The sequence below is a fragment of the Staurois parvus genome, unplaced genomic scaffold (assembly GCF_062004578.1).
Source record: "Staurois parvus isolate SC_StPar_1 unplaced genomic scaffold, SC_StPar_1.0 ptg001291l, whole genome shotgun sequence".
NCBI lineage: Eukaryota > Metazoa > Chordata > Amphibia > Anura > Ranidae > Staurois > Staurois parvus.
In genome coordinates this window covers 772,732-798,457 of record NW_028319087.1, presented here as the reverse complement: position 1 = coordinate 798,457, position 25,726 = coordinate 772,732, and the positions used below count along the sequence as shown (strand labels likewise).

Here is a 25,726-nt window from a genome sequence, read left to right as displayed (position 1 = left end):
AAGTACTGTTTACCTACCAGAAGTGTTAAACTGCAATAAACCACACATCCAGTTGCTAAATGATTGCAATTTTTAGTTTGAAAAGCCAGTATAAAGAAAAAAGTGTAGAAAAAAGCACTTCTGTGTTTAATCAATCATTTTTGTGTGTATCAATTCATCATGTACCATGCAGCTTGGTAAATCCTGGACCCCCAAATCCTCTAAAACTGTGAGCAAGTCTTTCTGACAATGAGTGAACACCCCCATCTATCAAGTGTGTACAGCTTCCAAAGCAAAAGCCTCATTCTTGACCCAAAGGTTCCTATCACCTTTGTGGACATCAATGACGCCTACTTACATGTTCTCCCCCCATTTTTCTGGCAGGTGAATATTGCTGCAAACATTTTTTGCAGTGGGCTCACAACATTACCAGTTTGTGGCCCTCCTATTTGACCTGTCCACTGCACATCAGGATGTCACATGGGTGCTAGTCCCTGTACTTTCTCTGCTTCACTCTCTGGGCATTCCCATAGTGGGATACGTACATAACCTCTTACTGAGGGAACAGTTACTGTATCACAGACTCAGCCAATGTCTAACTGTTAAAACTCTGCTGAGGTTCAGGTGGATTTTGAACATCTAGAAGTCAACACTGGAACTAACTGATCACTTGAAGTATCAAGGCCTTTTCCTGGTTAGGCCCCTTTCACATGGACATTCTGACCAGGTCCGCATGCCTGTTTTTCGAGCGGACCCGATCGGAACCTCTATGGAGCGGCAGGTGTAAGCGGACATGAGTTTGTTTACACCTGCCAACATCCAATCCGATCCAACCCGCAAAATAGACGAATGGGGATCCAATTTCCCTTCCATCTGTTGGATCAGGTTGGATGGAAACGAACAGGTGGTCTGTTTCCATCTGACCGCCCATTGAGGACAGCAAGCTGCTCTGTGCCCACTCTGCAGCAGCAGAGCAGACACAGACCTGTCATCTGCTTACTCAGTGGGCATCAGCGAAGAGATCCCCCGCTGAGCAAGCGGATCCACTAAATGGGTCCGTGCTGTCTTAAAGGACCCATACTGCTCTGTCCAGGGTCTTCATTCCATAGAACTAACTCAAAGCTCCCATGTTCACATGCTACAGTCCAGAAGCTGACCAACTCTCCACTTTTGCATTAATGTTCTGAGCTTAATGGTAGCCTCTTTTGAAGCAGTTTCATATGCTCATTCTCCATAAGGAGAGTGGTCTCTTTATCCTGAGGTGTTTTAAGAGTTCTGTTGCATGTAGTGGAATCCAGATCTGGATCTCAGGGCTTAAAGGCTAAGTTAACCTTTTTTGCAGGAAAAATGTGCATATATTGTTTTTCTCAGAGCAGTCTGCAGAGCATTTCACCCATGATCAGCAGGTCGCAGATACAATGTCAGGCTCATGCAGACTTGTCCTGCAGCTCTGTCCCTGTACCTTCGTACAGGCTTTCAGTTATGAGGCTGGAGGAAGTGTGAATGAACTACAAGGGAGTTCATCAGTGCTCCTGTAGTTCACTGAGAACTACAAGCCATCTTCCACGGTGCAAGATGGGACTTGTAGTTTCTTCATGCACAGATTCCTGTGAACAAATGACGTGACTGGGGTGTGGATGGGATTGGGTGGGGAGTGGGGCAGGAGCTGGAACATGTTACATTTTACACCCAATATATGGGTGTAATGTGTAACATGCTCCAAAAGGTGAACTTATCCTTTAACAACAAACTAAGCAAGTTTGTCTCCAGGTCCAGGGATCCTATAGCCTTTGCAGTGGACTATCTAGTTATTCCATGGATCAATTCCTTGTGATCCTTTCCTCCCCCAAAACTTCTTCATCACCCCCTCCGTAGGGTCAACATGGAAGGCATCCTAGTGAATATTATCACTCTGAACTGGCCCAGGTGGATGTGGTTCTTGGACCTCCTCAAATTCCTGGCAGGCTCTCTTTGAGCTCTCCCAGATCATCTAGATCTTTTATCCCAAACATGGGCGGAATGACCATTTGGAAACTTGGACACTGCCTGACGGACCGGGGTCAGTAGGGGGCCACATGAGATGCCCCTGGTACCTTTTTCATAGGCTATTTTGAGTTTGGGCAAGGACACGGGCCCCATGATCCCCTATTGCCCGGGGGCCCCATGAGTTGTCAGTCTGCCCCTGATCCCAAATATCAATTTACCATCCTGGTTCTTGGTTGCTGGCTTTGAGGGCCTACCTTTTGCAGCCAGTGTGTTGAGGGATAGGGGCCTGTCTGATTTAATTATCCCTATGTTCTTTAATGTTAGGAAATCAACTTCTCACAGAATCTACTGTCTCATCTGGAAATTTATCATGGTGTAATGTAAGAAATTTCCTTCCATCAAGAGACTCTTGTCTTTTTTTCAGTCTGGCCTGGATAAACATCTGACCTTGAGCACCAAATGGTTCAGCTCTCAGCCCCGACAATTCTCTTTTAAAGATTCCTTGCCTCTTAGTCCTTAGTGAAAGTCTTTGTAGAGGGGCTTCCCCAGTGATGCTGTACCCAAAGAAGCCCCAGTGGGGCTTTTATTCAGCAATAGGATCATACATATATTGAAAGAGAAATTTGGTTAAAGATTTTTATCAACTTTATTACATACATATTTCCATTGTAATATTAAATACATGATTTCTAAAAAGAATATTGATCTGAAAGTATTCTTACAAGAGAACTCTTAATACAAGAATATGAAACCACACAGAAAAGAGAGAAAAAACCCAGACACGTTTCGATCATTCCACATTCTAGATCTTCCACAGGGGGCATGAGAGACAAAGGACTTTACTTTTTATTTTTTTAAATTTAAATATTTATACATTTTTCAGATAAACCAGATTATACAAACATACTCATACTCCTTAAAACCTTAGCATATTATCAAAACATTTATCGTTTCATCCCTCCCCCCCCCCCTCCCAACCTATATACCACCCATTCCCCCCCCATCCAATTCCTAACCCCTTCTGCTCTGCATTTTCCTGTTTATTTCTGGAGATCGTAATCCCTATAAAAGAAGAACATAATATGTTTCCATATTATTCTATGTTAATCCCCCATAACCTCTAAGGCTAGGCTTGACTTTTTGAATTCCTCCCATTTGTTCCATCTTGTATGGTGACTCTCCATCTTATCTTTATTCATGTGATAAAGTTCCTACAATTTACATATTTGATCCACCCTATCCACCCAGTCTTTTATTTTCGGCACCTCCTGTCTCCTCCAATACTTGGATATCAGTCCCTTTGCTGCAAATAGTAATAAAATAGTACAATAAACCAGATTCTTTGTATTTTTTAACTGAAAGCTTAGTACTATGAAAAAAGCAAATCTCTGGGTCTACTAGAATATCAACCTCTGTAATTTTCTGAATCAAGCTTACTATTTTCCCCCAATACTCTTGTATTTTAGAACACTCCCACCCATATGTGATACATTGTGCCACTACCTCCACATCCACGCCAACATAAAGGTGAATTATCTCCACTCAATCTGTGTGCCACACTCTGTGTGATATACCATCTTGCCAAACACTTAATTTAATTAATTAATTTCTACCGCCTGCATATTTATATTTCCGTGGATTATTCTATACATTTTCCTCTGTTTTTCCGCATCTATTGTTACTCCTATTTCTCTTTCCCATTTTTCCCATTTTTCTATATATGGAGGACATATATCTGCGTTTCTTTCAGTGAGAATCTTATATATTTTAGAGGTTCCGTGTTTCCCATCTCCCTGCCTACCTAACAAGTGCTCAAAAGGATTCCAATCCTCTCTTATTCTTAAAGGCTTTGGAAGCTTTCCTATAAAGTGTTTCAACTGAAAATAACGCCACTCATCCATTCTCGTAAAAACGTCTCCTTTTTTTTTCCAATTCCTTAAGTAATCCTATTTCCTCCCCCACCATTATATGCCTTAATAATAATAATTATTATTATTATACAGGATTTATATAGTTTGCTCAGCACTTTACAATATAACGGGAGACAATACAGTTCAATACAACAGCGATAGGAGAGCCCTGCTCCTCGGAGATTACAATCTAGGAGGGAGGGGCTAGTGGTACAAAAGGTAGTAACTGTGGGGGATGGACTGGTAGGAAGAGTAGAAGATTCCATTATTAGCTGACGGCAGGATCGGCTTCCCTGAAGAGAGAGATTTTCAGAGATCGCCTAAAAAGTGAGCAGAGTAGTCTGATAAATTGGGGTAGAGAATTCCAGAGTATGGGGGAAGCTCTGGAGACGAGCATGGGAGGAGGAGACAAGGGAGCTAGAGAGCAGGAGGTCGTGCCAGGAGCGGAGAGTATGGTTTGAGTGATATTTGGAGACAAGATTGGTGATGTCATTTGGGGCAGAATTATAAATGGCTTTATATGTTATTGTTAATGTTTTGAATTTTATCCGTTGGGCAACGGGAAGCCAGTGGAGGGATTGGCAGAGAGGGGTGGCTGATACATAGCGGTTAGTAAGGTGGATGATTCTGGCAGCAGCATTCATGATAGACTGAAGAGGGGATAGCCTGCGATTAGGCAGGCCAATGAGGAGGGAGTTACAATAGTCAAGGCGAGAGATAACCAGGTAGTGAATAAGGTGCTTAGTAGTTTCAAGGGTTAGGAACGGGAGTATCTTGGAGATGTTGCGGTGGGGAAGTCTACAAGATTTAGACAGCGACTGGATTTGGAACTGAAAGGACAGATGAGTGTCTAGGATTACACCTAGTACCCTGGCAAGAGGGGGAGGGACTGATGGTTGTGTTATTGATTTTGATGGAGAAGTCGGGGGAGGGGGCACGGGCTGGAGGGAATACTAAGAGCTCAGTTTTGGAAAGATTGAGTTTGAGGAAGTGGAGTGACATCCATGCCGATATGTCGCTTAGTAGGTTAGTAATGCGAGAGGAGACTGAAGGGATGAGGTGAGGGGTAGAAAGACAGATCATCAGCATAGAGATGGTACTTAAAGCCATGGGCGTTTATCAAGTGACCAAGGGAGGAGGTGTAGATGGAGAAGAGTAGGGGTCCAAGGACGGAACCTTGAGGGACTCCTACAGAAAGAGGAAGTGGAGAGGAGGAGGCAGAGTTATAGGTAACACTGAAGGAGCGCTGCAGTAGGTAGGAGGAGAACCAGGAGAGAGCAGAGTCTCGGAGGCCAAGAGAGTGGAGTTTTTTGAGGAGGAGGGGTTGGTCAACCGTATCAAAAGCCGCAGAGAGGTCAAGTAGTAAGAGTACAGAGAAGTGGCCATTGGTTTTAGCAGTTAGTAGATCATTAGTGAGTTTTAGTACGGCAGTTTCAATGGAGTGTAGTGAGCGAAAGCCAGACTGTAAAGGGTCAAGAAGGTTGTTGTCAGTGAGGTAGGAGTTCAGGCGATTGTAGACTAAGCATTCTAGGAGTTTAGAAGTACAGTTGCAAGAAAAAGTATGTGAACCCCTTGGAATTACATGGAGTTTTGCATGAATTGGGCATAACATGTGCTCTGAACGTCATCTAAGTCACAACAATAGAAGAACACAGTCTGCTGAACATAATACTACACAAACATTAGATGTTGCCATGGTTTAATTGCACATAACATGTAAACATTCACAGTGCAGGGAGGAAAAAGTATGTGAACCTTTGGACTTAATAACTGGTTGACCCTCCTTTGGCAATAACCTCAACCAAACATTTCCTATAGTTGCAGATCAGACCTGCACAACGATCTGGAGTAATTTTGGACCACTCCTCTTCACAAAACTGTTTCAGTGTAGCAATATTCTTGGGATGTCTGGTGTGAATCGCTCTCTTAAGGTCATGCCACAGCATTTCAATCGGATTGAGGTCAGGAAGCGGCGTCCAATGAGTTCTAAAGCATTTGGCTGAATATGAGCAGATAATATTGCCCGAAACACTTCAGAATTCATCCTGCTGCTTTTGTCAGCAGTCACATCATCAATAAATTCAAGAGAACCAGTTCCATTGGCAGCCATACATGCCCACGCCATGACACTGCCACCACCATGCTTCCCTGATGAGGTGGTATGCTTAGGATCATGAGCAGTTCCTTTCCTTCTCCATACTCTTCTCTTCCAATCACTCTGGTACAAGTTGATCTTGGTCTCATCTGTCCATAGGATGTTGTTTCAGAACTGTGAAGGCTTTTGTAGATGTCGTTTGGCAAACTCTAATCTGGCCTTCCTGTTTTTGAGGCTCATCAATGGTTTACATCTTGTGGTGAACCCTCTGTATTCACTCTGGTGAAGTCTTCTCTTGATTGCTGACTTTGACACACATACACCTACCTCCTGGAGAGTGTTCTTGATCTGGCCAACTGTTGTGAAGGGTGTTTTCTTCACCAGGGAAAGATTTCTTTGGTCATCCACCACAGTTGTTTTCCGTGGTCTTCCAGGTCTTTTGGTGTTGCTGAGCTCACCGGTGCGTTCCTTCTTTTTAAGAATGTTCCAAACATTTGTTTTGGCCACGCCTAATGTTTTTGCTATCTCTCTGATGGATTTGTTTTGTTTTTTCAGCCTAATGATGGCTTGCTTCACTGATAGTGACAGCTCTTTGGATCTCATCTTGAGAATTGACAGCAACAGATTCCAAATGCAAATAGCACACTTGAAATGAACTCTGGACCTTTTATCTGCTCATTGTAATTGGGATAAGGAGGGAATAACACACACCTGGCCATGGAACAGCTGAGAAGCCAATTGTTCCATTACTTTTGGTCCCTTAACAAGTATAAGGCACATATGCAAACTGTTGTAATTCCTACACTGTTCACCTGATTTGGATGTAAATACCCTCAAATTAAAGCTGACAGTCTGCAGTTAAAGCACATCTTGTTCGTTTCATTTCAAATCCATTGTGGTGGTGTATAGAGCCAAAAATGTTAGAATTGTGTCGATGTCCCAATATTTATGGACCTGACTGTATAAGGTGAATGATTTGGTTTTACGCCACAATTGCTCCAGCGCACGACTATGTCGTGTAAGAGTTCTGGTGTTGTCTGTCTGCCAAGGTAGTAATGGTCGAGCCCTGATGCTTCGTGTTGTTAGGGGAGCAAGTGAGTCTAATGTGGATGAAAGCGAACTGTTGTAGACAGCAGTGGCCAGGTCAGGGCAGGACAGGGGAGAGATTCTGTCATACAGTTGGTCAGTTGCAGAGTGGAAAGGAGAAGGGTTCAAGTTATGAACGTTTCTGCGGGTAATTGTTTGCTGCTTGGAGGGATAGGTGTTTGAAGATGAGGATACTGTGAAAGTGATGAGATTGTGATCAGAGAGAGGAAAGGGGGTGTTTGTGAGGTTGTAGGGAGTGCAAAGATGGGAGAAAACAAGGTCTAATGTATTCCCATCAGTGTGAGTGGAGGACTGTGTCCATTGTGTTAAGGCAAAAGATGAGGTTAGGTTGAAGAGTTTGGATGTAGCCGGGTTGTTCAAATTAATGGGGATGTTAAAATCTCCGGGAATGATAGTGGGTAGTTCAGAGGAGAGAAAGTAGGGTAGCCAGGTGGAGAAATCTTCAAGAAAGCGCGACACCGGTCACGGAGGCTGATAGATTACTGCAATCCTCAGAGAAATGGGAGAAAATAGCCGAATGCAGTGCGTCTCGAAAGAAGAGAAGGATAGAGAGGGAGGGTTAGGGAGGACTTGAAAAATGCTCAGTCAGGATAGAAGCAAACCATCCCCTCCTCCATTCCGACCACTGGGTCTGGGTGAGTGGGTCCAGAGGAGGCCTCCATAGGAAAGTTCTGCGGGAGAAGAAGAATCTGCTGCTTGAAGCCAGGCTTCTTTAATTGCTAGTAGGTTAAGGGAGCGGGAGACAAAAAGGTCATGGACAGAGGTGAGCTCTTAATTGTGCATCTTCCTTCTTAATCCACTTCCCTGTGATACCTTTTTTAACCGGTGGGAAAAACTCTGGACTTTAAGGGCATTAACAATGAATTAAATTCCCATCCCATCTGTTTATGTAAAACATCCCAAACTCTTAAAACATTAAATGTGAACAAACTTGCACTGTCTGCTAATCCTCTGTATTGTGGAGGTAACCATACAATTCCACTTAATTTAGTATTACTTAGTATATTTTCTATTTTAACCCAGCTTTTCCGCTCTGCATTATATCTCCAGTCAAAAATTCTCGCCATTATTACCGAGTTATAATATCTTTTTAAATCTGGGACTCCCAATCCTCCTTTCTCTTTTTTTCTACATAGAATTTCCTGGCTTATTCTTGGTTTTTTATTCCTCCAAATAAATCTTAACATTTTTTTAATTGATCTAAAGTATACCTCTGGTAGTTCAATTGGTATCATTTGAAATTTATATAATATTTTTGGAACAATCACCATTTTTATCAAATTTATAAGACCTATCCATGAAGGGGTTCCCCCTCCTAATTTCCTTAGTTCATCTCTGATCTCATTTAACTATGGGATATAATTCAATTTATACAAGTTCTTGGAGGATACAGTTAATTTTTATTCCTAGATATTTCAATTCTTTTTCTCTCCCAAACAAAGGGATATTCCTCCTGTAACCTATTTTTCTCTCTATTTGGAAGATTTATGTTTAAAATTTCTGTTTTTGTTGGGTTAATTTTTAAATTTGACATCTCCCCATATTTTTTCAGTGATTTCATTAAATTTGGCAATGTTATCCTTGGGTTTCCCACATAGAACAGCATGTCATCTGCATAAGCTGCCACCTTATGCTCCGATTCTCCTATCCAAATTCCTTTTATATCTATATTATTCCTTATTGTAGCCAAAAGAGATTCCAATGATAAAACATATAGCAATGGAGACAAAGGGCATCCCTGTCTAGCTCCGTTCTGCATCCCAAAATACTCTGACAATTCCCCATTAACCATGATTGCTGCAGAGGGTTGACTATATAATTTCCTTATCCACTCTCTCATTCTAGGTCCCATCCCCAATACTTCTAATGTATCCAACATATATCGCCAATCTACTCTATCAAATGCCATTTCAGCATCGATAGTACCACCGCAGGGATTTTTTCTTTCCTACTTTTTTGTATGAGAAACAGAGATCTCAGTTCGTTATCTCTACCCTCTCTCCCTGGGACAAAGCCTACTTGGTCTATGTGTATCCATTCCGACATTAGGTCTTTCAACCTGTTTGCCAGAACTTTTGCATATAGTTTGGTATCTGTGTTTAATAAGGAAATCAGTCTGTAACTTGAACAGTGAGTATCATCTTTACCTTCCTTATGTATGAGAACTACATGGGCTTGTAGGGATTCCCTCCTCATTTCCATCTCTCCTCCCAATGCATTCATATATATCCTCAGTTTAGGTACTAATAATTCTTTATATTTTTTATAATATCTCACTGTATATCCATCAGGTCCTGGACTTTTCCCAGCTATAGTGCTCTTTAATGCTAAGTGTATTTCCTCCTGCGTTATTGCTGATTCTAGGGATTTTAATTGCTCCTCACTTAATTTTGGTAATCCTGCCTTTTTTAAGTATGTCTGTCTTTTTTTATTTTTCCTACTTCATCTTTACTTATGGAGCTGTGGGGGATAATAATATATAGCTTATTATAATATTCTTTAAACACTTTAGCTATATCTTTAGTTGAATACATTAATTCTGAGACAAAGGACTTTCTAGTAGATATACTCATTTATGATTGCTTATATACCAAAAAATAAACAGATAATCGAAAAAAACAAATATTTTTTTTTTTGGAATCTTAACATTATTCTATAGGTTCTCTAGAAACCACTCTTTGAGCCTATTATGGACATCCCCTTGTCTACTTTCGCTCTCAAGGTTGCTTTCCCCATTGCCATTACTTTGGCAAGGCAAGTTTCTTATATGGCAGCCTATACTTGTAAAGAATCTTTGCTTGTGCTTCAGCAGTGACAAGATTGACTTTTGTCCCCAAGGTGGTTTCCTCTATCCTCCCTAACCAGGATATTGTTCTTCTCTTTGTGTCCGACTTGGTTACATCCCAGGGGGAATGCCCTCTACTGTCTGGCTGTGGTATGTGCTGTTTGAGTCTGTCTCACAGCTACAGCTTCTTTTATGCAAACTGCCGCCTTTTTTATAATCTCTAAGGGTCCCCATGGGAGACTGCCTGCTTCTTGCTCAACTATCTCCATGTGGATTTGACATCTCACCATTCAAGTGTATATACTTTAGAATAAGGTTCCACCTTTCTCTTTTAATTTGTACTCTACTAGGTCAGTTAGTGCTTCATAGGCTTTTCAGCATCAGGCGTGTTTTTCAGATCTGCAAGGCTGCTACCTAGCCTTCTGTTCACAGGGTTGTCAAGTTTTACAAGGTGGATGTACAGGCCTCATCTGATACCATCTGTTAATTGACACATGTCCTTCCCCTCGATTTTTATGATCCACACCTACTATTGCTTTGCTACAAAACTTGAACATGATGGAGTGGGAAGCTTTACACTAGGCCGTTTTTACAGCTTTGTTTAACCAGTTCCTGTATGCAGCAGCTCAACTTTATGTACCTGACATACCATCTTGTGTCCCTTAATATTCTCAAAGGAAAGAAGTTTACAATAAGTCATAAATCCTCTTATTTTGTTATAAATTTAAATGGTTTTTTTTTCTTTTTTTTTCTTTTTTTTTAGCACCTAAAAGTCGTCTCCAGAATCGCTTGCTATTTCACTTGGCACATAAGGTATTTGTTTGCCACAACACAATCAAATTATCTACCGATATAATAGTATGGTGTGTATGTTAACATCTGAAGTAAAGCAATTTACTAACCGGTTATAAATGCAAATGTCTGATTTGTTGGTCTGGCATTGTGTAGATTTATATGTACGAGTACCACCAGGCTACTATGTAATCTTGCAATGTATTAGACTGTTATATTACCAGGTTTAGTTCCCTAACCAAATATTACAAAAAAGTGTATTGCTACCTCAATTTTTCTAATATGTAAATAGCGGTGGAAACCTCCTGAATATGATATTAATGACATATTGGGTAAATTGAGGTAGTGCTATACTCTTTTGTATTATTGTTCAGCTATATGCTGACATGCAGCCAAAGTCAAGGTGTCTGTTGTAGACTGTCAAAATACAGTGTTACCAAGTGATTATAATATTGTGAATGTGTGCTGAATTCAGCATAGTTTCTTCAAGATGATAGAAATGTGCAACACTGATTTTAACTTGTTACTCTTCTTGTTGATCCTGCCCACCATTTCCTTGTCTTTGTCCTGGTTTATACCGATACTAACTTGTCATGCGATTTGACAGTTCCAAATTGAAATGAAAAGTCATACCCTATTGTCAGCAATGGAACTGCCTGCACTATTTTCGGCAATATCAGATGCAACTTGCATAGACATCTGTGCATGATGTCACACAGATGTCAGTCAGGCAAGTCGCACCTGAAATCATTGTCCTGTGGATTTCAAAGCCGCATTCAGTGTGAACCAGGGCTTCGACTCAGCAGGCACAGATTCTGCTGCTTTTTCCTGCAGTATGATGTGCTGCTTTGCCCATAGCTCCAGTTGCTCAGTGTAGAGTCTCTAATCTCTCTGCTTCTAGTGTAGGTATTTTATAACCTTTTACTGGCATCAGTGGGTTAGAAGGGAAGGTAGAGTCAATGAGATCAGCAGCAGGTTCTAGGGTGGAAGGTGGGGGATGTATAATAACAGAAGGTGCCACAGGGTTAAAAATCCAAAACTTTAAACTAAGCAGGGCCCTTCCTTCTGAGCCAGATGGCGGAATGCCAGGGCCTGGTCACAAGTGACCCTGGTAGTTTTGCCACTGGTGTCAGTAGTTTGTTTTATTTTTATTATTTTATTTTTTGCCAATTTCTTTTTTTACAATATATTTCTTTGAAATATATTGGTGAGATATCAGGGGTCTAAACAGACATCTGTTGTTCCACATTTGAGACAGAGAAAGGAGATTGAGGACACAGTCCTCAGTCTCCATCTCTGCAGCCTCAGCTGCGCTGAATGAATGGATAGGAATAGCTCTGTACAGAGCTTCCTGCTCATGCACAAATTGAAGCATAGTAAACACAGTTTGCCATGTTTCAGTTATGAATGCACATAGTTAGTGATCGGTACCGATCATTGACTCTGTCCATTCAGAAAAGGAAGGGGCCAGTAAATGACACATTTACTGCCCCCTGTCCCACTCTCCATCCTGACCGAACCCCTGTAGCAGCCAGCGGGAGAGGGGATGGGGGAACCCGGCAGCCCTCGGGGGATTGGGGGGGGCAGGAGAGAGCATGGGGGCAGGGAAAGAGCTCAGGGGGGCTGGAGAGCACACGGTAGGGGGGGGCTGGAGAAGAATGCATAATAGGAGGAGCAGCAGGGATGGCTGCATATAAAGGAACTGATTTCTCCATGTTCCTCCTGCAGCCGGTAAATGCTGGCTTCTCCTCCTCTTCCTCCCGCAAGCATTCAGCGGCTACAGGAGGAACATAGAGAGATTGGTTCCTCCATATGCCGCCTCCCCCGCTGCTCCTCCTATCCATGCATACAGGGGGGCACTCAAGCCCCCAACAGTATGGGTCTAGGTTGCAGGTACGCCCCTGCTAAGCAGGTATAGTTTTGGCAAAAATAAAAAAATGTATTTACAATGTAGCACCTGCTATTTACATGTACTTTATACTTTTGTGTGCCCAGAGAGTATACCTAAAACCCAATAAACCTCAAAATAATATAACGAACCTAAAGCATGATTTATAATAACATAATGTATCAACAGTTGGCTAAATTATACACCGATCAGGGAGGGGGTAGTGTTGGATGTACTAGCAGATTTAGGCTTCTTGCACGTTACTGATGTTTGAGCATCTGCTTTTTTAGATGTAATTTCAGGCATTCGTTTTGCGCTTATTTATGAGCATATTTGCTCGTATATGTACGCATTTGCACGTTGGAGCATTTGCATGCACAATATAGTCTTATGGAAAACATATTAATGTTTATGCTCATATATACATATTTGCAGGCATTCGTGCGTACTGACCAAAAGGTCACATTGTAAATAATGGGCTACATTTTACATCAGTAAAAAAAATGCTGTACTTGGCTTTTTCAACCTGCAGTGTGCAAGAGGCATTAGACTAAAGCTGATCTCCTGAATACTCTTTTTCAGCAGTTATAACAGTATTTTTTTTTACCTTTTTGGAAAAAGGTTTTTACATAAATGATTAAAAGCTAATCATTGTAAGCACCCCTTTCAAAGCTAAATGGTTTGCATCAACCCATCATCTGTGACTTTTGCTGGACAACCTGAACTTTAAAGGACGTTGAAAAATAACAGCAGAATGAACCCTTTTGCTGCAAGGCCCTGCGGTCCACTTTTCAACTCAACAGGTGCCAGACCATTTTTGTAATTTTTCCATTACTTTTTTATTTTTTCCTTGCAGCTTTCAGAGTTTGCAAAAGACCACCACACCATACATTTCCTGAAAGCACATGACCTGTAGAATAAAAAGGGGTGCTTCTGATTTTTAAGGCCCGTCAATATTTGCGCAAATGTATATCAAAACCATATTTTCACTAAAAAAATACACTAAAATCCTTATTATCAGATATAAACATAGCAAGTTTTACAAAATTCCTGCTAAATTCCTACTAAATATAAGATCTTAACCTGTATTGAGTTAATAAATCACAAATATTTGTAAATTTTAAATTTCGCCTTTTTGCGAAATGGTGAAAATCGAGCGTACGCAAAAATGTAAATAACCAAATTTCTCTAAAAATCTGGAGGTTATAATTTTCAATTACAGCTTTAAGATTTTTAAAAAGATCCCCCCAAGCCATATATTTTCTGAAAGCACATGATCAGTAGAATAAAAAGAAGGTGCTGCTGCTTTTTAAGGTGCCATGATATTTCTGCAGTTGTTTATCAAAACAATATTTTCGCTAAAAATATACTAAAATCCTTATCAGATACAAACACAGCAAATTTTACTAAATTCCTGCTAAATATAAAAGCTTAACCTGTATTGAGTTAATAAATAACAAATATTTGTACATTTTAAATTGCGCCTTTTGCGAAATGGTGAAAATCGAATGTACACAAACATTTTTCTAAAAATCTGGAGGTTTTAATTTTTCACCTACAGCTTTCAAACCATACATTTTCTGAAAGCACATGACCTGTAGGCCCCACCATAGCTGCGCAAATGCTTATGAAATCGTTTTTGTTTTTTTTCACAAAATAAAAACACTAAAATCCTTATTAACACACGTAAACACAACATAAATTACAAAATTCCTGCTAAATTCCTAGTGAGGCCTCATTCAATGTGGTGTGATAAAGCGTACGCCCTGTTTACCTGTGGGATGCACAGGTAGTCCTATTCATGTCAGTTAGGACGCAGCGGCTGCTAGGACAGATCTGACATCCGTGTGGGTATAGGTGCATGATCCCAAACGCAGACAATGTGAATTCAGGGACATGCATCCACATGGATATTAAGTTGGAAGCAGTGGCTATGTCCCAATTGATATGGATGGAACTGCCTGCACAGGAATGCACAGAACACCTGTGTATTCCCGTGTATCCGCTGTGTCACAGTTGACATCAATGGGACTGCCTGCATAGGGATGCACAAAACACCTGTGCATTCCTGTGCAGCTAGAAATCCCAGAGGACACCTCTACACACTGCTGATTTCCCTTTTCAGCAAACATTGCAATAAAAACACATATTGCAGTACATGTTTAAGCTGGCCAACTGCGTCAAAGTAATCCCTCTGTGGCCAGTCCTATTTTGCTCTGCCAACGCACATGCTACTGTACCAACCTGGGGCACAGAGACACAAAGTGGGAGACCGCTACTAGGTTTAGATCTGGCTACTGATCTTCTATGCAACAAAAACAAGATATACCTGTGCTCAAATCCCAATAGCTTGTACACGCATTTATCTATCAGGTGCTAAAGGGGTGTAGCCACATATTAACACTAGAAATCCCAGAGGAACCCTCTGCACACTGCTAATTACCCCCTCCAGCAAAAGTTGCAATAAAAATAGGGATTTTTAGTTCACACATATTGCATAACATGTTTGCTGGCCATAGAGAGATTTACTTTACGCAACTGGCCAGCTTAACCGCTTGCCTATTGAGCACTTTTACCCCCTTCCTGCCCAGGCCAATTTTAAGCTTTCAGTGCTGTCATATTTTTAATGACAATTGCGTGGTCATGCAACACTGTACCCATATGAAATTTTTATTATTTTTTTCCCACACAGATAGAGCTTTCTTTTGGTCATATTTAATTACCACTGGGTTTTTTATTTTTTGCACTATAAACAACTTTTTTCTTTCTTTGTTTCTATTATAAAATTTTGCAAAAACAGGTAATTTTTCTCCACTGATGTGCGTTGATGAGGCTGCACTGATAGGCTGCACTGATGAGGCGGCACTGGTTGGCACTGATGAGGTTGCACTGACATGCGGCAATGACGGGCACGGATTGGCAGCACTGACGGACACTGATGGGCACTTTTGGGGCTGCACGGATGATCAGGGCATTGACAATTAAGTGGAGAGCAGTGTTGACATGGAACAGCTAAGAATCCAATGTCAAATGTAGTCATGAATGTAACTGAGTGCAGTGTGTTATGAGCAATATACAGAATATCTTACAAAAATACAGTGGTAAAGTTATTGAATCTTAGGTAAGAAAACAGGCCTAAAAAACTATGCTTTGAAGTTAAGGAAACTGGGGAGTCCATTTTTGTCATGAAGAAACAGCTACCTGTTTTCAGTTATCCTGGATCAGGGTAACTAATCCAGGATAACTGAAAACAGTTATCCTGGATCATAGGAAGATAGAAAAAATGTGCCCAAGGCAATTGAGCACATGGAGCATAGGGGACTATGATTGGGTCTAATTTTTTTTTTTTTTTTTTTTAACAAAACAGAGTGTTTTATTAACACCAAATGTAGAATACACTATATATACAAAGAACGACATGGTATAATGCCAAATCAATCTTCAGGTAGAAAAGAACAAAGAAAACATTAAACATAACCCATCCACCCATGTAGTACGGCGATTGGACAAACAATGATAGAACCTGCCATAGCTGATCTCGCACAGTCATATCAAAGAGGTACAACAAACTATTAATAAATTCCAAACTTTCATTATATTTAGAGGGATAGAATGGGGGGGAGGAAAGGGACAGAAATAGAGAATGGGTAGGGGAAAGAGAGAAGAGGGTGGTGCAGAAAAGTAAAGGACAGGAGGGACAGGAGTAGTACAATGCTGCAATCCACCCGATGTCCCCTTTTCGTAGGGATTTTTTATTGATGGATACGAATGAGGGATAAGGGGAGGAGGGATCACTGATCGGATGTCCATGGAGCCCACACCTTATACTTCCAAGGGCAACCCCGGTTAATATACAGTAGGTAAGTTTGTACATTGGCAGAGCCGCATCCACCAGAGCCTCCCAGGCCGACAAGTCTGGAGGAGCTGATGAGGTCCATTTAAGCAATATCTCTTTTTTTAGCGTAAAAAAATAAGTAGGAAATCAGAAGTTTAGAATGGTCTGATTGTTGGTCATCCTCATGGATACCCAGTTGGCCTAAATCTAGATGACCTCACTGATGTCAAGCAGGACCTATGCAGAATAATAATCTGTATGAGTCTTTTCAATTTGTTGCTTCCAACAGTTCTTTCCAATCATTATGCAAACCTCCTACATCCCCTTCCCATTGTTATCTGGGTCGATAAGTCAGGATGATAAAGGAACATAGTACTTTCTTATGAGGGTTGTGGTATTATGGGAAGGGGAATCCAGTCCCACTATCTTCTGTATTTTCTGTTCACAAATTAAAGCAGGACCCCCTTTGGCTCCCGCTCACTCTGCTGAACAAAGTTTAGCTTTATACTCTCCAATGCTGAGGATAGCTAGTATGGGGTCTAAAAAACTCATATCAATCCCCTTAATGGATTAGTTTATCTGACGAATTCCAGTCTCCATGGATGGTCCCAGTGCGCTATAAATGTGCATTAAGGCAAACTATTTGCTCCAGCTAAGTAATAAGCACTTTTTTCTTGTTCAGTATTTTTTTGGAGAATAAGGAACTGGATATACAGTCATGGCAGATAATGTACCACTTCGCCCAGAAAATTGTTGCAATTACAAATGTTTAGGCATTCTCATGTTATTTCTTTTGTTTGTATTGATATGACACAAAAAAGTGGAGAAACAAAAAGCCAGATCTGACACATTACACGCAAAACCCCAAAAATGGACTGGACAAAATTGGACCTTTTCAAAATTGAAATAATTGGATTCCAAGTTTGTGATGCTCCTGTAATTTGCATCCTGAGACGTTCTCAGCAATCTGCCAGCGTTGGGGAACTCTGCATGTGGATCTACTGACTTCCAGGTTCTACAACAAGTTGGACAGGTTGTGTCCAGGACAAGAGTCCCACTGGCAACAGGGGTAGATTCACTGGTAATACTTTAGGGACCAGTTCCCCCTAGTCTATGCCTAGAACTAGATATTGTATGCGTCTACGAAACCTCCGGGAGTCAATGAGATTGTATCGTATATTCCTCATGGTTGTTCTCAGAACTGTTGAGTGCCAGGAAGCTAGCTTCAAGGAGCTTCCATTGCAGGACCTAGAAATCTTATTTGCCTGGTGCGAAGCCAGGAAGTGGCACCCACGTAAATGTGTGATTGAAAGGTTTTTGTCTTTTTTCCAATCAGGAGGGGAAATTAAATTGTCTTTAAACACCATTAAGGGTCAGATTTTGGCTCTATGCTTTTTTTCCCAGAGAACTGCTTGTTGTCTTCAGTGACTTACCTGGATACCATTACCTGCCTCATTAATCCAGCCTACAGCCAGCCCTTTTTGCTATTTTAGCAGCCTAGCTCATTTCCTCCTTGCACTTGCATGGTCTATGATCTCCAGCGTGTTCCTGCCTACAACTCGGTCTGGCTGACGTCTCCAAATCCTGTTTCTGATTTTTGGCTCCTGACTATGCTGACTTCTAGTTTCCTGTCTCTGGCTTGTCTGATAACCCACTCTGGCATCCAAACCCAGGCTTCTGTTTTGACTATCTTCCTGATGTATGTTATATTTGCGATTTCATGAAAGGTGTAATTTTAACTGTCCTTCTGTCTCTGCCTGGTTCCTGACATTACTCAAGGGCCATGAATTCAGAAGATGCAGGCAATCTACCTAGTCGCAATATATTTTCTAGGTTGGACAAACAGGACCACCGCCTGGATCAGTTTGCCATAGCAATATGAACATTCCTAATCCAAACTGCTCACCGGGATCTTCCCACCCAAGATGCTCCGGTACAACCAGTCTTGCAAGCCATCCCTGCAGCTGCTTCTATCTCAGTTCAGTTCAGTTCAGCCTCTGATGTTACCAGCGCTTCCCCAGCTGTTTGGGGGAGATCCAGCTCACTGCAGAGGGTTTCTCAACTAGGTTGGAATACATTTTGTGTTGCTGCCCCAGGCGTTCCCTACGTATAGAAGCAAAGTAGGCTTTATTATTTCTTTGCTTTCTGACAAAGTCTTGGCTTGGGCAAAACCCTCTATAGGAAACACAAAAACGTGTTGTCCAGAATTACTCTGACTTTGTGGCCTCCTTTAAAAGGATATTTGATATTCCAGCTCGCTCCACTTCTGCTGCCAAGAGCCTCATGTCCATTAAACTGAACAGTTGCCCACTATACTACTGAATTCCGTACTTTGGCAGCAGAGGTTGGTTGGAACAATGAGGTTCTCATGGCTGATTTTTCTCATGGCCTCTTTGACAACATTAAAGATGAGATTGCAGCTTGAGATATACCTAAGAATCCTGAGGAGTTGATTTTGTTTGCCATTCTCATTGATACCAGACTCCGAGAGAGACCTTCCTTTAAGGAGCACTTGCAGAACCCTCCTGTATGTTTGGCGCCGAGCTTTGCATTCTCACCCATGCCTCCCCCACCTCTCATGCTTCCTCCACCTCCCATACCTCCCTGTTGTGGTGGTTTATGTAAGGATATATATTATTTATAAAGGGCGTGTCCCTTTCCCTTAGATGAAATATTACAGTGCCTCCAGCCGTTAAAATACGGCAAATATTTAGTAAACCAATAATTTGGACACTTTGATAATTTGATCACCACTTATTATTATACCTTGAATTCTTTTAGCCAATATGATTTCGTACCATACACACAAAATTTGCCTTATAATAGATAAATATAAAAATTTATTTATGTACAAAAATTATATATATATTAACACAAAACGCAAAAGACTGGTGATAAATGAACATTGGTACACACAATCAAAAATATATCCTACCAATGTGAGACACAATAATAAGGTCTCTAACTAATTACATCAATCACAAATTTTTAATGATATGATTTTTATTAAATTTATTAATAATTAATAATTTTGAATATCTCAAAGGTTATATTCTTACAAGCCGTGGCCATAGGATTGCAAGAAGGAAGCCCTTGATATATGATACTCTGGTTATTAATATTCAATAAATTATGAAATATGAAAAAATTTATAATATGGCAATAAACAATTTTTAACAGTAACACAGTATCTTTCTACATATATCTAACTACTCAATATTGTTATGATACACTGAGGTAATTTTATGATTCCACACAACAGAGAACATAATTAATACAAAAATCAAATAAATATCTCACCACACCCGGAATTCAGACTAGGCAACTCTCCCATGGATTTAGCTGGCAGTGGAACGCCTTTAGACTGATATATAGGGCAAGTGATAGATTCAGTAGGGGAGAATGTAGGAAGTTATCAGATTAGAGGTTTAAAGTTTTAGGAAGTTTGAAAAGATGGAAGAGTAGTTATTCAGCAGATCTTCTTCAGATGTCAGGTCTTTCCATGAGGTTTTTATGAGGGATCTTTTTTTTTCCTTAAAGCACATGGGCTTTTATATCCACTAGTCCATTGTTCTAAGATACCTTCCCACCAGGCTTCCTGATTGGCTAGTTGAGAAATGTGTGTACATAAGCTATTTCTCACCTGCCCGCCAGGTGGCGGTCATGTATCACAGAACAATGTGAGTATTTGAGATGACTCATACCTTGGGTGGAATCTTCAGGTAATTTCAGGAATAAAATATACGGCTCTATCCAGATATAGCAGTGATACCTATATTATTCTAAATAGGGACCATGGAATATAGGTGTATATTCGGTTATTCCTCCTTGAAGTACCATCCTGTTTGTTTCCTGATAAGACATGTAACTAATGCTAGTCTATAATACATCTTACTTCCCATCATCTCAATACTCAAATTAGTGATATATAGTTCCCATTGCTGAGTATTTAGTGGTGTTTAAAATCTATAACATCCTATTTATGATATGTTTTTGTAGTATATTTTTGTCATGATATACAGTGAACTTTTAAACTTAAATGTCCTGAATTTCACCCCTTTGTTTCAGAATCAACATTTTCTCTGTGTAGGAAAAAAAACTCTCTGTTTGCATGGCCCTTGTATTGGACTCATGGTAAACAATTGTTAATGCTTTCACCCTTGGTGAACAATAGTATATGGTAATAGTTTCAGAGGTCTGTTAGTTCATCACACTCTACAGGTTTTGGTTAAGCTTTCAACCAGTTGAGTTCCCGTCTCATTCTTGTTGAAATGTTTAAAAGTCAAAGTCCTATCTGGCTATGTGTTTGACTTTTCTGTATGTGCATTCTTCTCAACCTCCATATACAAATAGTCCTTGTTGACAGTTCAAACAGGCTTATTGTCTTGGAAAAGACTCACTTCCCCCATTCTCCATTTCTTAACTAGAATCCTTGATGGTTCAACCAAGACAAAATTAACTCTTAGCATCCGGCTATACTGAGCTGTTTGCCACATAATATTATGTCTTGATAAAAGTCATATTTTTGAGACGTGATTCAAAAGTCCACAACAAATCCCCCTTTGTTTTGGGGTATAGGCACGCGTAGAGGGGTGTCTGTATCGAAAAACATGAGTGGGACTTTTGGTTAGAGTGATCGTTCGTCTTCTCCGGTGAAGGGAATGAAATAATAAAAAAAATTTTTTTTTTTTTTTTTTTTTTATAATAAAATGGCAGCGGTGATGCTGGTTGGTCCTTAACTTGACTCGGCGTCTTTAGATGGACACTTCCGATGACGATCCTGGTCTTGTGATGAGGCCGGCCTGGCCTGGCACATCCACCTTGGGGTCCATGGGTCCTCCGCACGACAGGTCTCTTAGACGGTCTCCTAGGCGGGTCTTTTCCTCTGGACTGGCCCTTGGTGGCCTGGGACATCAGGTTATCGTCTCCGGATCGATCTCTGGCATCTGGCCTTTCCCACAGGACATTATAGCTTCCTTCTAGGGTCCGGTCATTGACACCTCCGATCGCCGGTCTGGTCATAGTCTGGGCCTTCCTTTCTAAATTATTAAAATGAACAGTTTAAGTATTGGATATACATAAAATTATATTACTGGATCCTGTAAGACAAAAGATGAATTATATGTTCAAAGGAAATTTAATGATGATCTCAATATCTCCAGATAGGAACTGGTGGGTTAGTCTTCCAACAACTGCAATTGAGACTTCGGATGGCAAGCACGTAATTGATTGATGTGCACCCATCTATCACTGATTTCACCATACCGGGTAACCTGCAATTTATATGCGACCGGAGAGATTTTATCAATGATAGAGAACGGACCTTTCCAAGATGGAAGGAATTTCCGTTCCTTGATCTGGTCTCTTGCAAAGTTGTATAGATAGACCTTGTCACCAATCTCATATTCCTTCTTGGAGGTTTTGAGATCATAGTATGTCTTAGCACTAGTTGCAGCTCTTTCCAAATTTCGCTGGGCAAAGGCAAAAGCATATTGCAGATGTTTACGTAAATCCTCTATGTACTGGTGTGTGGTGGTAGCATTGATCAAATTTTGATCTGTAGTGCGATACAATAAGTGCTGGGGCAGTACCATCCGTCTACCTGTCATCAGTTCAAAAGATGACATTTTTGTAACTGTATTCGGAGTAGCCCTCAACGCCATCAGGACCAGCGGGAGCTTGACATCCCAATCTTTGCCTGTTTCCTTAACAAATTTCTTAAGGACATTAACGATGGTCTGATTGTATCGTTCTACACCACCACTAGAGGCTGGCCGATAGGCGATATGCAATTTCCTTTTAACCCCCAAAATTTTCCACAATTTGGCCATCACTTCGCTAGTGAAGTGCGATCCTCTATCAGACTCTATCCTCTGAGGTAAACCAAAACGTGAAAATACATGATTTATTAGCAATGCAGCACATGTCTCGGAGCTATTATTGGGTGCTGGTATACATTCGACATACTTGGTGAATAAACATGTAACTGTTAACATATACCGATTTCCTCGTGAAGATTTTGTTACTGGCCCAATAAAATCCATTTGAAGGTCTGACCAAGGCATACATATCCCCCTCTTCTGGAGAGGTGCTCTGTGAGTTGGCTTGGTAGGTTGAAATTGGGGACATATTAGGCAACCTTGGCAGTACTCCTTCACATCACGTAACATATGAGGCCAGTAGGCATAATCCCGCAGGATCTCATACGTGATCTTCTCTCCACGATGACCGGAAGTGGGAGCATCATGGGCATGCTGTAGCATCAAACCTCTAAATTTAAGTGGGACGACCCATTGTTGTACGCCACCCTTTGAGGTTCGTATCAACAATCCCTGGTATAAAGAGAATTGGGATTTGGATTTCATTAAGATACGTAAATCCTCCTTCCCACTACATACTTCCTTATTTATGGGATTTTGGTTGGGATCTTCTATATGACTATAAAACAAGCCAATTATTGGGTCTTCTTTTTGGGCAGTAATTAAATCCTCACTAGGAGAATCGTGACTCCACTGTAAGGCATTCGGATCACCAGCTGTTCTGGCCTGTTGCCTGGTGACAGCTTCAACCTGTACGGTACCTAAAAATTGGTCAATGTCTAACAGTTCACCGGTGATTGCCCCTTCCTTGGCTAGAGAATCGGCCAGATCGTTCCCTTCTTTCTCGGCACCTAGAACCTTGGAGTGGCCTTTGGTCTTCTTGAAGTGCAGGGTGAGATCATTGGACCTTACCAGTTCATCGATGTGACAAAAGAGCTTACCATGTTTCACAGGTTTGTGATTACTCTTGTTCATGTTGTTTCGCTTCCACCTAGGGAAATACTCCACAAAACTATTCCTGACATAATTGGAATCGGTTATGATGGCACACTCTCTGATGTTGAACTCTATAGCCATCTCAACTGCTCTAAGAATTGCAGTAAGTTCAGCAACCTGACTGCTTTTTGGTCCAAGTTTGTATCCCACAGAAATTGGGGTGACACCTTGGGTCCAAACGATTCCAATACCTGCCACTAGTTGGAGCTGTTCCCCATCCTTGTGATGAAAAGCACAACCATCCACATATACACACGGCAGCTGTTTACAGTATTCTTCATCGTAAACCTTGTAGGGAGAGAACAGTTGTTCTTCCAGAAAGTCAGTGTCCGGGCCCTCCATAGCAGGCGTAGTTGCGGAACAATCATGGAGCTCGGCTAGGCCCTGGGCTACTGGACTTTCCTTGTTCTGTTTGTACCGAATTTCAAGAGGCCACCCTTGCAAAGACAAAGTCCAAGCAGTGATGCGGCTATTAGACACATTTCCTCCCTTGATACGTTCACTCTTTAAATACTGTAAAGGCTGGTGTGCCGTTTCAACAATGATTCTCTCTCCCTGAATGTAACTGCGGAAATTCTGTAATGCCCACACGGTGGACAATAGAGCTTTTTCACAGTCACTGAACTTTACTTCAACCGGGGACAAAGTTTTACTGGCATAGGCAATCGCCTTACTGACATCATCACGTTTCTGGTAAAGAACAGAACTCATACTTACCTGCGTAAACCCTGTCTCTAGATAGAAATTTTTACCCCCTTCGGGATATCCGAGACACGGAGCTTGTGTGAGACGTTCCTTTAATTCCTTCATGGCGTCCTCCTGTTTCTTACCCCACGACCATTCGACATCCTTCTTCAGTAGGTGAAGCAACGGCTTGCTTATCTCGGCGTAATTATCAATAAACTTACGCGAGTAGTTTACCATACCTAGGAATGATCTCAATTCTTTAAGGTTAGTAGGGACTTTACAGTTCAGAACCGCCTCAACCTTCTTCTTTTGTGGGTTCAAACCTTCAGCAGTAACTTCATGGCCTAGGAAGTTTACCTTCGTGCGACACCACTGGGCTTTTTGTAAGGACAGTTTAACTCCTGCTGCTTTTAATTGGCCCAGGACATGCCGAAGTTCTGTAATGTGTTTGGCCATATCTGTACTTTTGATCAGGATATCGTCCACATATGCCAACGTCCCCCTTTCGAAGGCGTCTGGCATGGCCTTGTGCATGAACACAGCAAATTCATGTCCGGAATTTATGAATCCGAAAGGCATTCGTACCCAACAATACTGTCGATTCCCAAAACTGAAAGCCAGTTTGTATTGGTCTTCCTCACTCACCTTTATGGTCCAATACCCCTGTGCACAATCCAAGGCTGTGAAAACTTGGGATCCTTGGAGCTGGGCGAGACATTGGTCTATGTATGGGACAGGCCATCCTGACATGTACACACGTTTGTTTAGCTGACGGAGGTCAGCGCACAAACGCCATTGTCCATTGGGTTTTAAAATACCCAGGATCGGGTGGTTGTAGGAGCTGTGGATGGGCCTAATTATACCCCTTTCATGTAACTTCCTAATAATCTCAGCTAGAGATTCATAGGAAGCTAATGGTAACCTATACTGTCTTACGAATACTGGTGGGGCATCTGGATCTGTTTGGATCCTAGCGATGTGTAGGTCAGTAGTCCCACAATCGTAAGAATCCTTGGCAAAGATCTCTTGGAATTCAAGGAGAAGCTCTCGGAGCAATTGTCGGTCGAGATCACTGGCACACGCGTCGGCGAGGGCCACCATCTCTTCCACTAACTCCTTGAATCCAGGAAAGCTTTCCGGCTGACCTATCTCATATGCCTCTTCAAGTTTTGTGGTGAGGTCATTGGGTATGTGATGTGTGTGTGTGTTCTCCTGCCATCCAGGTTCTTTGGGGTACTCTTGTTCTTTGATTGGGTGATCAAAGACGATTGATGTCTCTTCGATTCGACAGGTGCCATCTTTAGAATTGAATGGATAAATGGACTCTATGGTGAAAATACCCTCTGGTAATGAATGGAATGTTTGTTCAATTAATTGTTCCTCCGACAAATATTCATCGGGGATGAGTCCAATCACCTGGTTAGTAACCCCAAAGGTATAATATTCAGTCTCTACCGCTAGACCAATAAGGGTCCCTTTGGGTAAGACGATGTCCTGATTGGACAGATTATGTATGTAAATGTACATCGGGGATTGATGTGTGTTGACTAGGGGCGTGTGTGTAATGTTCAGTCCCTCCCCCTGCATTTTATGGGAGAGGCATACCAATGCATCTGACCCCTTCAGTCTATGTCCCTTTTTAACTTGGATGGGGAGTATGAAGTTATTTATGCCCTTAGGAATTGTAATCTTCTGGGCTACCTGGACTTCAACAGCATAAGGCATCTGTTGCTGGGATTTTAAAGCTAAGTCCAGATTTTGGTATTTTTCGGGGTCCCCCTTTAGTCGACTCCATAAACAGTCATTAATTAGGTCGACTTGCATTGCAAAGCGATGTAATACATCGT

The 25,726-nt window shown here is 41.3% G+C and overlaps 1 protein-coding gene across 4 annotated transcripts in view; it reads left to right on the top strand.

Moving 5' to 3' along the window:
- The window catches only part of IFT56 (intraflagellar transport 56), a 555,685-nt gene that overhangs the window by 64,700 nt on the left and 465,259 nt on the right, over positions 1-25,726 (top strand). For 3 of the 4 annotated variants that reach the window (XM_089660945.1, XM_089660944.1, XM_089660942.1), the window contains exon 5: positions 10,626-10,675. The exons of the other annotated variant lie outside the window; for it this stretch is intronic. In XM_089660945.1, the coding sequence (XP_089517071.1) occupies positions 10,626-10,675 (50 nt within the window). The remainder of the gene's footprint in view (positions 1-10,625; positions 10,676-25,726) is intronic. 4 annotated transcript variants of the gene reach the window in all.